Consider the following 15,585-nt stretch of genomic DNA (forward strand, 5'->3'; position numbering starts at 1 on the left):
AAACTGTGGGGCGTGCTGGATTTGGGACATCTCTAGTCAAAAGCTGAGCTCTCTCTTTGTAGGGTTTCTCCTGGCCTGACCTCCCCGCTTGGGCACGGCAGCGGAAGAGCAGCACCGCACCTCTGCTGAGCTGTGGGCCGCACAGGAATTGCTCTGACCAGGTGCGTGACACCAGTCCCAGCAGCATGCCTCCCGGTGACAGCGATAACGCTCCCCTCTGCAGGAAATCCTTCCCCCGTCCCTGCTCCTGCCCGGAAATGTTTGTGAGCTCAGCCCCGAGGAGGAGCCTGTCCCTGAGCCATCCTCGGCACACCGCATGGCTCTGTTCCCCCTGTGGTCCTTGTCGCCCTCTCCCCACTCCCAAATCCATGCCTATGGCTTGCAGGCTCTGGGGAAGGACGGACTGATGGTCCTTCTGCAGGCCTGGACAGACGGACGCGTGTGGTGCTGCCCCGTGCCCCTCTGTGCTCCATCCATGCCTGCAGTGGGCCGATGTGTGCCCACGCTGCGCTCGGGTGTTGTCGCAGCGGAGCAGCAGCAGCTACGCCCCGCTTAGGAAAAAACACTTCTGCAAAGGAAACAGCTTTCCATTCCCATCTCCTGCCTGGACACCAACCAGCAGTAAAGAAAGCAGTAAAATCAGAAAAGCTGTCCTGAAAAAAATACGCCTTTATATTCCAGTGGAAGGAAAAAAAAAATGGCAAAAAGTGCCATCCTCCCAGGAGAGAATCCCCTGAGGTTTTGCTCAGCCAGGTCCCTGAGCAGCGCTGCACGCCCAGCTGCCCCCAGGGCCGCCGGCCTCTCCCGCTGCCGTTCTGGGTTTTATTCTGTAGGTGGAAGTGTTGCAAAGGAGACACGAGCATCCCAGTGCGTGCACACGCTCACGCACACGGGCACGCAGATGTTCTCTGCTGCCCGAGCCGTGCGGCTCAGCACGGCCTCCCCGCCACGCGTGGCTCCCCCCGGCCGCTGCGTGCTGTGCCAGCCACCACCCCGGGGAGCGTGCCCGCGGCACCGCTGCCTGCAGGTGTGCTGGGCCGGTGCGACGGGGTTAGGTTGCTTGGAGCCATTTTACAAAGTGCCCCAGGTTTGCAGGGAGAGCCAGCAAAGCCCTCGCCGGTACCTCACAGCAGGCTCAGCTGCCCTTCCCAGGACGGTTCTTGCTGAGTAACGAAAAGTCTGGTGTTCCCAAGTGGGACTGGCACATCTCGCTTCCACCTGAGTTTAAGGAGAACTGGATTTCTATTTAATTGAGTCTGAACAAATTCTTCATTGTTTTTTGTTTGTTTGTTTGTAAGCCATCTATCCTTGTAAAGCCAAATAACTGAATAAACTCTTGTGCACCAAACCGGAGCACCAAAGCTGGCGTTGCCTTGTCTTTAATGGTCCTTGGAGAGATTTTGTGTCTTCCTGAGCACGGCAGGAGAGTTCCATGAACACTAGCAGGTAGCTCTGCCCCTTTCCAAACAACACAAATATCCACTCCCAAACACAGACCCAAAGCAGCCACTTCTAGCGGGGCCACCGGCTTCCAGGGCAAACAGAGCTTCGCTGATCGTGGCATCGGGGAACGAGTATGGGCTGATGACCCCCAGCAGCACTGAAGGATTTAAGGGAAGAATTCCATCAGAAGATGAAGATGAAAGTTTGCTCGGAGCCAAATCACTTGCGCCTCACGCAGTTTCCTTGCAGTTAAGTGAAAGTGTGGAAAGCCACGTAAAAACGCCGGGCTCAATAAGGACAGGGGGCTTGGGTAGGGGTAACTCTCTGGGGGCAGGGGTCTCCCTGAAGAGAAAAGGGAGGGACATGGGGCTGCAGCTTATTCCTAGCTTGTACTGGATGCCAGGTGAAACCACCAGAACAGCCAGGATCCACACAGCTCTTCCGACCAACGGCACAAGCAGTGTGCAGCAGGAGAGCTTCCAGAGCTGCGTTCCAGGGGTGCGCTGGGGCCTTGGAGCGATCGCAGCAGATTTACGGCCAGGGAGACGAGCACACCCCCCGCGCCCTGCCGTGCCCCGGCTGCCGAGACAGCTTGGATTTCTCAGGAATGCTTTAATTGCCTCCAGTGCAATTAACAAACCACGTGGCCAAAGCGCACCTGGGAGGGTGCTGCTCCCGGGGCCCCAAGGCTGCCGCAGCCGTTCTGCTCCCAGGAACACGGCCCCGAGCTCCTGCACGGCCAAGCCCCATCCCAGACCACCCCGTCCCAGACCACCCTGTCCCAGACCACCCCATCCCAGACCACCCCGTCCCAGACCACCCCGTCCCAGACCACCCATCCCTCTCCCGAACTGCTGCGGGGCGGTGGCAGCTCCCTGCCCGAAGCGGAGGTGATGTGCACGCAGCTCTCCCGCTCGCCCCGACCACGTTTCACCCGGCACGTCTGGCACCGAAATGTCACTGGGAGATGTCCCGCATGGCCACGGCGTTTCTGCCGCTAATCAAGGGCTCCGTCCCCTGAGTGTTTCTGTGGTTGGACCACCGACGTTAGCCGGCTCCTCTCTGCCGCAGCAAGCAGCCACGTGCGAGCCGAGCGGGGGCCGCGGCCGTCTGTGCGGTCAGAGAGCCGGGCCCGCTCATGCTGGGCAGCCTCGTGCACCTGCGGCACACGGCCTGGACTGATTGAGCTCGTACTGATAAGGAATCAAGAAATTAAATCACTCCAAAATGGTCTTACACCAAGTGAATCTACTCGAAGGCTTGCGCAGATTCAAATACGCCCATCCAGGGAGGCAACACAACCTTAAACGCCCGTGTGGGGTAGATTGTGCAGATCTGCACAGATCCAAGAGGAGCCAGGTACCCAAAGGCTCCCAGCAGCCAGCCTCTGCCTCATTTTAAAGCTGGTTCAGAGGCTCGGGAGCTGAAATTGTGTCCAAAACCCACAGATTTCTGTGCCACACCGGCGTGGGAGGAAGCAGCCCCCACGCAAGACGTGTGCCAGGACTTAGGCCCTGAACACGAAGCCACCCAGACGGGCAGCACCAGCGGGGCTGACAAACACCACACCACGGCCACAGGCACCCCTGCCAGGGGCCACCAACGCTCACCGGGGGCTGGCAGCGTCCTTCCTGCCCCCAGCCCCCCGCAGCCCCCATGTCCCCTGTTTCCAGCCACGGCAATGTCACAAATGAGCCGGACGCCACAGGATTACAGCACGGTAGTTTGCCATCAAGGAAACCGCAAGCAACAAACAAAGATATTATCTCCAGCATATGGTTCCTATTTGAGGACCTCTGTCTGGTTGCAGTAATTGAGGCGGCGTGGCTCGGGGCGGCTTCGGGGGTTGTGCCTACGTGTGGGTTCCCCAGGCAACTGCAAGGCCAGGGGACCCGCGTGGCCGCTGGCACCACTGCTGCAGGGATGGCTGCTTGCCCCAGCTCCTCCAAATGGAGAGTTTAGGAAGGGGACGGGGTTTTTGGAAGGGTCGGCAGAACCGGGTGCCTACCGGGAGGGACGCCCAGCCCCTGGGAGCCTCCCGGCCTGCTGGCACCTCGGTGTCTGCTTGTTGCAAAGATCCCTGAGACTCCATATCACAAGGAGTACTTCAGTGGGAAATGGGCACCTGATGTGGGGCCTCTGGGGCAGGAACAACTTCATCCTTCCCAGTGGGAAGGGCAGGAGGTGGGCTCTGCTCTGCTCTGCTCCCACAACCCCAGCAGCTCCCCAGGCATCACGGCCGCCTTGCGTTCCCCATGCCCGGCAGCACCCTGGGCCTGAGCATGTGGACACGATGGAGTGACCCAAATTGTCCCCAAAATGGCAAAACCATAAATTCTGCCCAGCAGCGTGAGCTCCCCCCACAGCGAGGGCTCCCTCTGGGACCCCCTTTGCCCAGGGGACCGGCCAGGGAGGGGACGGGGTCACGCAGCGAGAGCGGGGCCGGGGCTGGCTGGAGGTGAAGTTCTCGGTGTGAGAAAACACGAAATAGCAACAGATGTTGGTGGGATGTAAGCAAAGGAAATGATGCGAGTAACTCCATGGCAACTGGGCGAAAGCAAAGGTAAATGGTGAGAAAGCGTCTGAGCACGACGTGGGCTCGGAGCGTGTCTGGAGGGGGGGAGCAGGAGCACCGGGAGCACCAGGCCCGCCATGGGCTTCGTTAGCACCAGCAGTGCCATTAGCACAAGGGGAGCCAGGAGTGCCAGGAGCTCTGGGAGCATCGTTAGCACCAGGACCACTATTAGCACCATTAGCACTGTTAGCACAAGGACCATCATTAGCAGCAGGCTTCCCCCCCCCGGCACAACCCGCACTTTGGTCCCACGGGCCCAGTGCACAGGGGGAAATTCACTTCTTTTTGTCAGTGTGAGCAAGAACTGGGCCTGGCCCGGGGCCTGATCAAGCCCACGTAGCCTCTTTAACCCTTAAGTCCTGCTGGCCCTGGCTGGCAGTGCTGAGAGCTGGCTGGAGAGGATGCTCCCGGGCTTCCAGCTTTTCAGGTGGAAATCTCAATTTCCTCCACCTGGGACTTGAGGGTTATGGAGGGAAATGGTGCGGAACGAGCAGGCTGGGCCAGCCTTTCCACGAACGCCGCCCTCTCCAGGAGCGACCTCGCTTCCCCAGCCCCTCGGGAGCTCCTTCAAAACAAAGCGTTCTCCTCCGCTCAGGTGCGCTCAGCCTGCCCCTCGCCTCAGCCCTCTCCCTCGCTTGCATTTCTGGGGAAGTGACCCAGAGCCTCGGCCTTTGCATCGGGTGGTTTCGTCTTGTAGGGCTGAAAAGAAGCTGCAGGCTTGAGCAGCCGCTGAGCTCAGCTTTAGGGGATCGTCGGCACCGTGGGGTCAGCAGGGCCATGCAACAGCCTCCCCGCGTCACCTCACGTGTCCCCAGCCATGCTGCCCCGCAGGCTGGCAGGCACCACCGCCCCGAATGAGCCCCAGATTTTTCCCAGCCAGAGGCTCAGCCCCTGGAGGGGGCACGAAGTGACACCAGGACTCAGGCGTGCACGTGCCGGTGTAATCCCTCCGCTCCTTGGGTAAGGGGGGGTTCCCTTGGAAGACGTCAGCATGGCGGGTATGGGACATCCTGGCCCAAGGGGAGCCAGAGGAAAGTGTTCCCGTGCATTTCTACAAACACTAACTCACCGAAAAGCCTGGTCTCCAGAAGCAACTTTTTGTTCTTTTGCTTTATAGCCCAGGAGTTACAAACCCAAGTGCTCCCCGTGTCCACATTTTGCAGATGAATTACGGCCTTGTTCGAGCTCCAGCAACTGCTTCTATAACCCTCCGAGGAGGTGCTGTTGCTATTTTTAGAAGGAATCTGCAAAAACAAAACCCAAAAAAGACATCAGCAAATATAATTAACTTGGCAACTGGCGGTCTATAAAAGCACTGAGGCAATATTGCTACTTGGTTACACCCACAGCATCCGTAAATCAACCTCAGCGTCTGACCTCTTTCTGGACACTTTCCAGAGGTTGCTGGTGATCGTTTTTGGGGTCCTTTTCCCAGCGCACACACGTGGTTCTCTGTTCAGGACTCTGTGATGATTAAAGCGACCACTCAGGCCCGGTCACTTGAAACAAATCCTGCAGCTAGCGCAATCCCTCCCAAGCACGGGAGGCAGCTGGACAAATGGGAGTCTAAATGGATTTCCATGAAAGCCGATGATTCATGAAAACTAGAGCTCAGGGGCAGCTTCAGGGTCCTGTGGAGAGCGATGGACTTCCACCACCCCTAGCAGCTCTGTACCGCGATCCCGACACCAGGGGGGAATTTGGGCAGAGCTGCAGGAACTGACAAATGCAGGGCTGGGGGTGTTTCATGGAAGAGCTCCCCCAGGCTCTTCCATGGCCACCAGGACGCAGCGTGAAGACATTTTCCTTTGTGTTGCACTGAAACTTTCCCTTGCTAAATGTCATCCCATGGCTCCTACGGGGACCACCCTGAGTTATTCCACGCCTCCACTGGTGCTTACTGCGGCAGTTCTCGCTCTGTGCCTGTCACCGTGGTGGCTGAACGCTCCTGATCTTCAGAGGCATCCCCCCACGGACAGCAGCGCGTCTGGTGCCTGGGGAGGTGGCCACGAAGACACCTTGGGCAGTTTGTGCCCAGGTGATGGAAGCGATAAGGAAACCAAGGGAACCTTTGGCGCGTTAGTTTGGCAGGAGCCAGCTTGTGCCAACCCTGCGTGACGGCACTGTGCTCACTGGCCTGGAAGGAGGAGAGAAAAAGGAGGAAAATGCCAGCAAGAGTCACAAGCTCCACAGTTGCAAAATCCCGTTCAGATACCCCATTTATTCCTGTTTTTGTTTATTTATTTATTTTTTTTTCATAATGGTTGTGGAAAGGAACTGACCCTCCACTTGTCTGTAGCTGTACCGAGAGCAAGCTGCTTCCCGAACAGACCCGAAGAGACCTCCTAAACGCGCACACCTGTCACGCTTTCTGACCTATCTGCTCAGTTATCTCCTTTTGTGCTTTGTCCAGAAGTTGTTTGCATCATTACAGACCTTTTGCACACTGCTGACTGCAGCTGCCTTTCCTCGTGTGCACTGCCATCGGCTTCGGCTTCATCCAAACTCGCCCCGTGACGTTCACAGCGCTGGGCTCCTTCGGAAGCTTTGAAGCGTTTCCAGCAGCCGCCGGCACGCACCGTGGCCCTGGCACGGCTCCGGGGCCACCACGAGCTCCTGTTCCTGACCCATGGCACTTGGGAAGGCAACCGGCAAGGAAACGGAAAGCGAAACTGCCCAGGGTCGCTGAAACGAAACTGTGTTACAGCCGCCAAGAGAGTTCGACATCAGGTTTGGATTCCAGGCTTCTTTTTTTAATCCATAAATAAGTCACTGCTTGAAATCGGTATTTTTCCTTTAAAAATAAATAAATAAAATGAAAAGGGAAAGAGAAAATGAAAAAAGTAGTGTCAAAACAGGGTATATTCCATCAGCTTGAAACATGTTCAGTGTTTGGAAACAGGAGGCTCCCCAAACAAATCAGTTCCTGTAAGCCTGTGGGGCTGAGGAACCCGCAACGCCAGGCGGTTCAGGCTAAAATGATGCTGGGTCACCATCCGCAAGATTCCAACATTTAGAAACGAATTGATTTGGGGGAGATACATAAATCTACACAGATTTCAAAGCAGCAAGCATTACTCAATATCCCATTAAATGGGCAGAGCAGGTAACAGTCGGGCAAGGAAGAGCCGGCCTCCGCCGTGTCCCGCACAGGGAGGGGACAGCACGAGGCAGGTCGGTGACACGGCTGGCACCGTGCTCGGACCTGAGGCAGGGACATCTTCTGGGGCATTAGACAAGCTTTGTGACCAGAGTGGCTTCTGGATTAACACATCCATTTTGTTCCTAATTTTGTTTAGTGTGTGACAGCGAATATGGGATACATAAAAAGCTATTCAGAGCATTTATTTATTCATGCCCCATAAAAACGAGGATGCGCTGACATTTCACACACAGACAGCTGCACAGGGACGAAAATGAATGGCTTTCCTTTCTCTCCATTTACCCTGTTTCAAAGCTGCCCTGCACATGGATCAGTGCGGAATTTCACAACGTCCCTTACTGTGCCTGTCGTGCACGGAGCAAAGCACACAGAGGGCAGCAAGGTACAAACCTACAGTGAAAAGGCAAAGAACAGAGGCAATGTACGCAAGGCAAACCACAGCCTACTAACATCCAAGTCTGATAATGACATCAGTTTTCCAGCCTGCCAGTCATTCCCGCTTCCCTTTCCGTTTCCCAACGCCCGGATGGCACGATGGGCAGCACGGCTGCAGCCCCGCGGGGGACGCCTGAAGACGCTGCTGGGGTTGGAAGGTGAGCAGGTCTCACCCCACCACGGCTTGATGCTGGCCCCGGTGCGGCACGATGCTCGTCCCATCACAGCACAATGCTCGCCCCAAGCTGCTCACAGCTCCCTGTGGGCACGGGAGCCTTTTCTCCAGCTCAGCCTCAAGCCCTGTGGTCACTCCCTCCTTTTTTTAAAAAAAAAAAAAAATCTTATTTTTTTAAAAAATGTTCCTAATTTTTCTTTTAAGCTCTTAATTTTTTTTAAAGTTCTTAAATCTTTTACTGGTTTTCCACGTGAAGCACACAGTGGAGCACTGCCCATTTAAATCTGTGTAAAGCAAATCACAACCAGCCGGTACAATCTGTGTACCACGAGTTAACTTCCAGACGACACGTACCAGCGAAATATTGATGGAATTGGGCTGGTGTTAGCTGCCTGGTTACACCGAGCCCCATCTATAGATCAAACAGAAAGTGTTACTTTTGCAGGCTTCGCAGCCATCCTCCTTTGGCTTACTGGGAAGAAGCAGTCACAGCCTGGCACCGACCTCAGCTCACCAGTAACCCAAGGCTCCAGATGGAAAACTGCAAACATGGAAGGGTTGTCGCTTGCTCCTTTCAGAAGATAGGATGTATCTCTTGAGATAGGAGCGAAAACAATCTGCTGGAACTGGCCATGCTTGCTTGGAAGGTTTTTTTTTTCATTATCTGGGAACAGTTCACAGTGCAATGCCAGATGCTCATATTTTCCATCACACAAATTATATTTCCGGTGTTAAAACCTCTTCAACATTTATCTTGTGCAGAATCCTTTTTATTATCCTATCAAAATTAATTTTGTACTAGGCTTTGAGGATGAAAAAAAGCCACATAAGTGCTAAACATACTTGGTTATATTATTTCACACCATTACAGTTGCATATGGAATTTATTCTTCCTTCAGTAGAACAGACTTAAATACCTACAATTAAAGACAAACCCTAACACAAAATTTTCATTATGTAAATAAGAACCCATTTAAAATAACTTAAGGATGTGTGGCTTTTGACAGGAAATATCCCCCGTTTCACTCTTATGCTCTTTTGTATTAAAAATGTGCAGTGCTTTATGCAGCATACTACGAGCTTCCAAGGACACAATTTATAAGATGCCGTGAGCCGAATCAAGCATTTAAAGCAAAGAGCATCTCGCAGCACAGCTGTCTCTTTAAATGAAAAAAACGGCTGTGTTTTTTTTCTGATTAATACATTTTAATGATATATGGCATGGGGGTCTGGCTCCGGTTTCTATTTTCATATACTCTCAATGCTGCTAAGATACAAGATGATTTTTTCTGAAGTCCGCCCTATTCCTTCATGGAAAAGCTCCACGTGCAAGCCACAGGCTGCGATCCCAGATCACACACACTCGCTCAGTTAAAGGCCTATTTATCATTTCCAATACACGAGGCACATCGCTGCTTTATTCTGTAACATTAGGAATACGTCTGGTACATGTGGCGAGCACTTATATCTACGGTACATATGGCAAGCGCTGTGGTACATATGGCAAGCACTAATTCCGCCTCCTGCCAAAGCAGCGGCAAGGCAGCTCCGTGTCACCAGCACTGGATTTGACTCTCTGCATTTCTACCTGTGCAGCACGCAGAGATTTGGGGCAAACAATGGCAAAGCAGTGACCCACAGCGAGATACAGCCTGACTTTTACATCTGATCGCTGCTCCAGTGAGCGAGGTGAGGCGGGGAGCACGGCGGGGGCAGCCCGAGCCCCCTGCCCAGGCTTCCCGCTGGAAAAACATTTGGTGTTTGATGCCTACATGAAGCCTTCTCCAAAGCAGCTGCCCAATACTGCTGACCCTTGCTTTTCTGACCGGAGGAACCAGGCCCAGCAGGGAGGGCAGACGGAGGCCCCCACAGACTCCAAATACTTGGAACTGCTCTGCAAGTTATGACTACTGGCTAAAAACAAATGTGGATTAATGTGGTAATAACACGGTAGGCTGGTGCATTAGGTACCCTGGTATGCAAAGGGGCAGTCTACGAGCGGGTTTAGTACTTCATGGAAAGATTTAGGACTCTACTCCGATCTGGCAACAATATCAGAACTGTCCAGGAATTAAACAGCAGCCTTTGCATTAGGCGAGAACAAGACAACCCGTTGCTGTAGGACATTTCCTTGCAACCTTGAGAAGTGAAAGGATGGCTTGCTTCCTGCGGTCAGCGGGTCAGGATCCCACTGAGACAGATTTGTTCCAAGGTTTACTTTTTTTCATTATTCCCTTGTGCCGTGAGTCCTAGAGTACAAGGTCCAGCATAAGAAAAACCCATTCATAAATGACACCACTTCTACAAGATGTATGACCTCCAGGAAGTTTTATTTCCTGAAAATGTGGGGATATAATTAGGTGTCTGCATTCTCTGTGGCATTCTGCGCTGCTGTGTTTCATTGCGTTGCGAGAAATACTTTGTAAACTTTCTTTCACTACGTGAAATTAATTTGTTTTTAAAAGCTTGTCACCGGTGAACAAGGCTTCCTGATACTAACATACTTTGTCTATTGCTCAGCAGCGCGGGCCCCGGGTTTCTGTGAGGTAGGGGAAATACGGGAAATATCTGTTCCTGACTTGAGACTGGACCCATGATTTATGCTCTCCCTCCTCATCCGTTTATGTGCTGCTCCTTTCTTACAGTTTATCAATGCCCGGTGAGCCCTTACAGCTGCTGCTGCAGGACCTAAGCCCTAAAGCAGCGGCCCAGGGGCCCAGCTCTGGGGTCTGCCCTGCGTGCGTGGCTCCAGGGGCGCTGCGGCACGAGGGCTGGTACGACGTGGAACGGGGTGTTCTGTTATACGAGGGTTAAAACGGGACAAGCTTTCCCCACGTGTGCTCTGCCTTTGCTTTCAGTACAGGGGCATCACTGTGTGCACCTCCACAGTCCACAGGGAAACATCCCAGCACCTCTTCAGATTCCAGTGCTGAACTCCAGGTTACACCAACCACCACAAGCTTCGCCAGGAAGTCTTCAGCTCCTTGTCAGCTAGCACGGAGAGAAGACTCGTACACAGAAGCAGGAGGGAAGGTGTGTCCCTGCCACCGGCCAGCACAGTGAGCACGCGGTTGCAGTGTCTGCACTGAGCGCTGCGGGCTCCAGCAACGGTGCCTGCCACCCACCGACATGGTCCGTGCACCACTGCGCCATTAAACAGCTGCAAATCCCTGACTCTAACTGAACAAAACACATTTTTACACCAGAAACAGACAGTGAAGTTACACAGAACAACATAGGAAAATTCCAACAAAGTGGTTTAGGGAAGACAGCATTTGAAATTGGCAATTATTTTAATTACACCTAGTGAAGACCTGCTCCTCTTGGAGAGGCAATGTTTATCCTTCATACTTTTCTCATCTTGAAATGTAGATAGCATTTAATTACACTGATATTCCATGGACCAAAAAAAATACATTGCATCAAAAATATACAATAATTTAACTTAATTTTAATCTGTAGGAATGCATGGATTGCATCAGGTAATATCTGACCCCAGGGTCCCCGAGTAAATGGACATTTATGCACTGAAAGAGTTCCCCATGTGCTACATATGTGCGTGCAGCTGTCAGAGCTGACTCAGCTGTCTCCTTATAACTGCAGCAATCCTGCTCCTGGGCTCGTTCAGGGAGGACGCCCGGCCTCTGGGAGGATGCGGAGGGCTTAGGGCAGGCAGAGCCATGCTGCCGCCACGCTTACTGGAGGTGGGCGCCTTGGCGGCTCTGGAGATACCAAACTGTCCGGAGAGATTGATTTCCTTCCCCGAGCTGGGGCTCGGGCGGCTTTTCTGTCCGTAATCACCACGCAGGGCAGCAGAGGAGGTTAGGCTGCCCTGAGCCAGGGAACACGGCGATAACGGGAAGTTTCCACTGAGCTTTTTTAGCTCCAGTACTTGTTCCCTGGCTTGAGTCAAAGCTGCAGTCAGCTCATAGCGTTCCTCGCACTCTCTGCGCACCGTTTCCTGGAGAAGAGTGTTCTGCAAACAGAAACAAACACTCGCTTTACAAAAGGCCATTAGTGAGAAAGTCTGCCCGTTAAAGTCCTCTGGTTCAAGGCAGGGGTGCCTGGAGGGCTGCATGCAGAGCCTTCAGTGCTTCCCAGTATCTTGCTTCCCCTGAAAGTTGCTCCAAGGACATACATCAGCATTTACACACCCTTCATTCTACCAGGAGACAACGGAAAATGTGAAGTTATCAGGAGCTACTTCTGATGTCCTGCCCTTTCTCCAACTAGGGGAACTGGGAATCCTGCTCTTGGAAAGGAAACGGCAGCGTAGAGCCCCAGTACTACTACGCCACCTTATTATGATAAGATGTCCCAGAACTTATCATCCTCTGTATTTAAGCAGTTGTGAACTGATTTTTTGTGACTTTATTGATTATTATTTCACAAATAATTCTGATAAACGATTATCCATCTAGTGGTTTTCATGAACTTTTCACTGTTTTTACTGACTCCCAAGTGGCTGGTAGTGGTCCTCGGGCAGACACCTGAAGCTGTTCCAGTATTACAGAGGTCCCCAAGTCAGTATGTCACAGAGAACTTATTTGTGATGCTAATGTTCCTGTTTCCAGCTGAGATAAAGTCACTAAATAACAAAGGGCAACATGCTAAGTGGATTCACGAAAGTCAGAACCACTGACTACTAATAGAAGCAAAAACTAGCCATGTTCTAAATGTGGTCTCCCAAGCAAGCAGTTGCTGCTGACTCCGGGAGGTACCCAGAACGGAAAGGAAGCCACCACGAGGACAGTCTCTGACACAGAGAATGATGAGCAAGTCAAACAGAGAATATCCTCAGCCGCGCACAGCCCCATTGCCTGGACACAAACATTTCCGTGCAGACCTTTTTAGTGCTCAAAGTACGAGCGGTGGGCAGGGTCAAACCACGTACCACTCCGAGGTGAGGACAAACGTCTATCTGAAATTCTCTACAGCGAGGTGACAGTGAGTATACACAAGGAAGAAAAAGCGTAAGGAACATAATCTCCATGGCACTTCTTTGATGTTTGGAAGGGACAATACCGGCGTCAGTGAAGTCAGAACAGAAGCACGTTGCTACCAAACCGGAATGGGGTAGGCTCTGTTTAGCCAAGAAAAGGCTATTATTAAACTATTAATTTTTTGGATGTGTGTTCCCTTCAAGCCGTGAAAAATGATGGAGCAAATAGAAGTTCTTTGTTGACCACTTAAGTTAGATTAGAACCTAATTAGATTAGATTAGATCTAACCTCTGTACCTACCGCAGGTGAAGGAGCTGTAGGAGGAGGAACGCAACTGCTTGCAGAAGTAGGAGAGATGGGAGTGCCTAAAATAATGTATTCTCTGAGTACCTAATTCTGCAGACAGCTTAATGACAGGAAGCTAGACTTCAGTCTCTCTGCCACTCAGATGATCACAGCCCATGAACCGATCTGGGAAGTGCTGCCACTAAAATCTGAGAGAGTATTCTAGTGTGAAATCTGTTTTAAAGCCAGTTTTGATTTTCAGCCCCTCTGACCTCCCCATTTCCTAATACCATTATATTAGAAGAAGAACTATGCTTCGGATTGGGAAAACTAAGAACATAAGTAGAGCTGAAGGAACCTCATGGCAGGGGGTAACAGTGTGCTCCTTACGGCACTGAAGTTCCCCATCAATACTTGGAGAGCACGTGTCTTTCCAAGAGCCCTTCCCACACAGACAGGACAGAACGACTGCCAACAGCATTCTCATGCCACCAACACAGTGCTTCCGAACCTTTCTCATGCATGAAATAAATGTCAACCCAAGACCTAATTCATTTTGAAGAGTTTCATTTTCACTGTTTATCAATTTTCTTCTGCCACTAATGACTTCAAACATTCCAGTCTAATCTTATCCGCAGTCCCTGACTCCACTCTTTTCACATTTCTCATACAGCACTACAGCTCGCTCTCCTCCCTTCCCTTTATATTCCAAACATTCAGCAAATGCTTGTGGTAAGAATATCCAGCAGTCAAATTTCTCTTCATATTTGATCACTTTTATGCAATTGTGTTACAGAAAGTGGATTTACTGGTTGGAGGTGGGACAAACCCAAAGGAGAAGTATCCATGTCTTCTGCTCAGAAACCTTGAAGAATGCTTTATTGTTTACTTATTTATGTAGCGTGATGTGAGGCTACAGTCTAAGAGAGAAGAGTCTTAAAAGAGCTGAAAACGTTTTCTTTAAATAAAATACTATTTCAAATGTTTGTCTAATTAAGAATTCCACATATTTTGTGATAGTTTGCATTTATGAAATTACTATGAATTTGTTTCATAAATCTTTTAATTTCAGGTTGTTTTATTTTTAAGCCTCTGTGTACCAGGGTCTGACAAAATGTATGCTTTGAATGATTCTAGAAATCACATGTCTCAAAGTAAAAATAGCAAGGCATTTCCTCGGTCATGTTCCTACCTCCTCTTGAACTTGACTCAAATTATGAATCAACTGTGTCCTCTCCTGGGTTAATTTTTCCAGTTCATCTGACTTGTGTTTAATTTCTTTCCTCATATTATCCAGAAATGATTCATTATTGTTCTTTTCCATCTCCAGCTGAAATTCAAGTTCAGTAATTATTCTTTTGAGGTCCTGAATTTCCTTTCCTTTATCCTCATCTTTCTCTGCAAGTTTGATCTGGACATCTTGTAGCTTCTTTTCAAGGATTTCTGCCTCCATCCTTAAGCTGTTGGTGGCACTTGATATTAATCCAGGTATCTGCACGACAAATATTGCATAAGTCTACATTCAGTGGTTATCTTTAGATATGTAGAATTAAGTATCAGACAAATGACTTCAGGAAAAAAGGAGAAATGCAAGCATGCAGGTCCTCAGAGACAAAGAAAATGCTTTGAATTTACATAATATTCTCCCAAGTGTCACACACCTTCTTCTGGAGCTCTTCGTGATCCCTCTGGTATTTCGTGATCAATTCTTGCTGTTTTTGCCTTTCAATGTCTAGTTCCACCCTTGCTTCTTCCTTGACTTTGAGAATTGCTTCTTTGTGTCGTGCTTCACCTTTAGCCAGATCAATCTCCATCTAGGGAACAAGTGCATGTTAAGGACACGTAGCAACTCATCTCAGGATGTATTTTTCACATTTCACAGTACTGCAATGAGTGGTGTGAAATTTAGAAGGCTGAGTGTCTGGGAGCTGAACAACCACATCCGACCGACTGCAAGCACCTGAGCCAGCGAGGCAGCTCCCCGCTCCCACTGCCCCCCCAGCTCCGAGCCCCAGGGGCAGCCACAAGGAGCTCGCTGCCTGGGGCACGGCGTCTCCAGCTGTGTTACATGCCCACCTGCAGGCTGCAGGACTTTGGGTCACTACGAAACGCTGATTCACCAAATCCCCAGCTAGCCCTTAGAACAGATCGTTATTCTGCTGGAAGCGTTTGCTCTGGAGGTAAAACTCTGCTCGTGATTATAGCCAAGTGCAGCAAAATGAAACTTTTCACAGTGCATGAGATATGCCGTGCTAAAAATAGACCGTAAGCTCAAAGCTAAAATAAAAAATACTGCCTTTCTTATGAAATTGTTTTCTATTCAGGCTTTGCCATTCGCAGCAGGTAACAATGTGCCATACACAGAGGCTCTGCTGGCTCCCAGGAGCCCTGCTCACAGCATACACATACTGCAGGTACTAACTGACAATTCGGAGGTATGGAGCAACTTAGCACTGCATCCCTATCTCCTCACGGGTCCCCCGACCACTACGTCTGTCACAAAAACCAAGAGAGGGAGGTGCATACCCGAGAGCCTCCCCCCGCACCGGCCGGTGCCCGACGGGCA

At 51.1% G+C, this 15,585-nt stretch overlaps 1 protein-coding gene and 1 long non-coding RNA gene across 4 annotated transcripts in view; one reads left to right on the forward strand and one right to left on the reverse strand.

The window, feature by feature from the left end:
- The first annotated feature begins 855 nt into the window (after window positions 1–855).
- On the forward strand, window positions 856–15,234 carry LOC118171285. The gene is made up of 3 exons (XR_004753143.1): window positions 856–867; window positions 7,553–7,563; window positions 15,102–15,234. It is a non-coding gene; the product is annotated as an uncharacterized LOC118171285 (long non-coding RNA).
- Window positions 11,226–15,585, reverse strand: part of LEKR1 (leucine, glutamate and lysine rich 1) — a 49,413-nt gene continuing 45,053 nt past the window's right edge. For all 3 annotated transcript variants that reach the window (XM_035334267.1, XM_035334266.1, XM_035334268.1), the window contains exons 10-12: window positions 14,681–14,833; window positions 14,212–14,511; window positions 11,226–11,767 (exon numbers count right to left, since the gene is read on the reverse strand). In XM_035334267.1, coding sequence (XP_035190158.1) covers window positions 11,360–11,767; window positions 14,212–14,511; window positions 14,681–14,833 — 861 coding nt within the window. In that variant the 3' untranslated portion in view covers window positions 11,226–11,359. The remainder of the gene's footprint in view (window positions 11,768–14,211; window positions 14,512–14,680; window positions 14,834–15,585) is intronic.

The sequence above is a fragment of the Oxyura jamaicensis genome, chromosome 9 (genome assembly GCF_011077185.1).
Source record: "Oxyura jamaicensis isolate SHBP4307 breed ruddy duck chromosome 9, BPBGC_Ojam_1.0, whole genome shotgun sequence".
NCBI lineage: Eukaryota > Metazoa > Chordata > Aves > Anseriformes > Anatidae > Oxyura > Oxyura jamaicensis.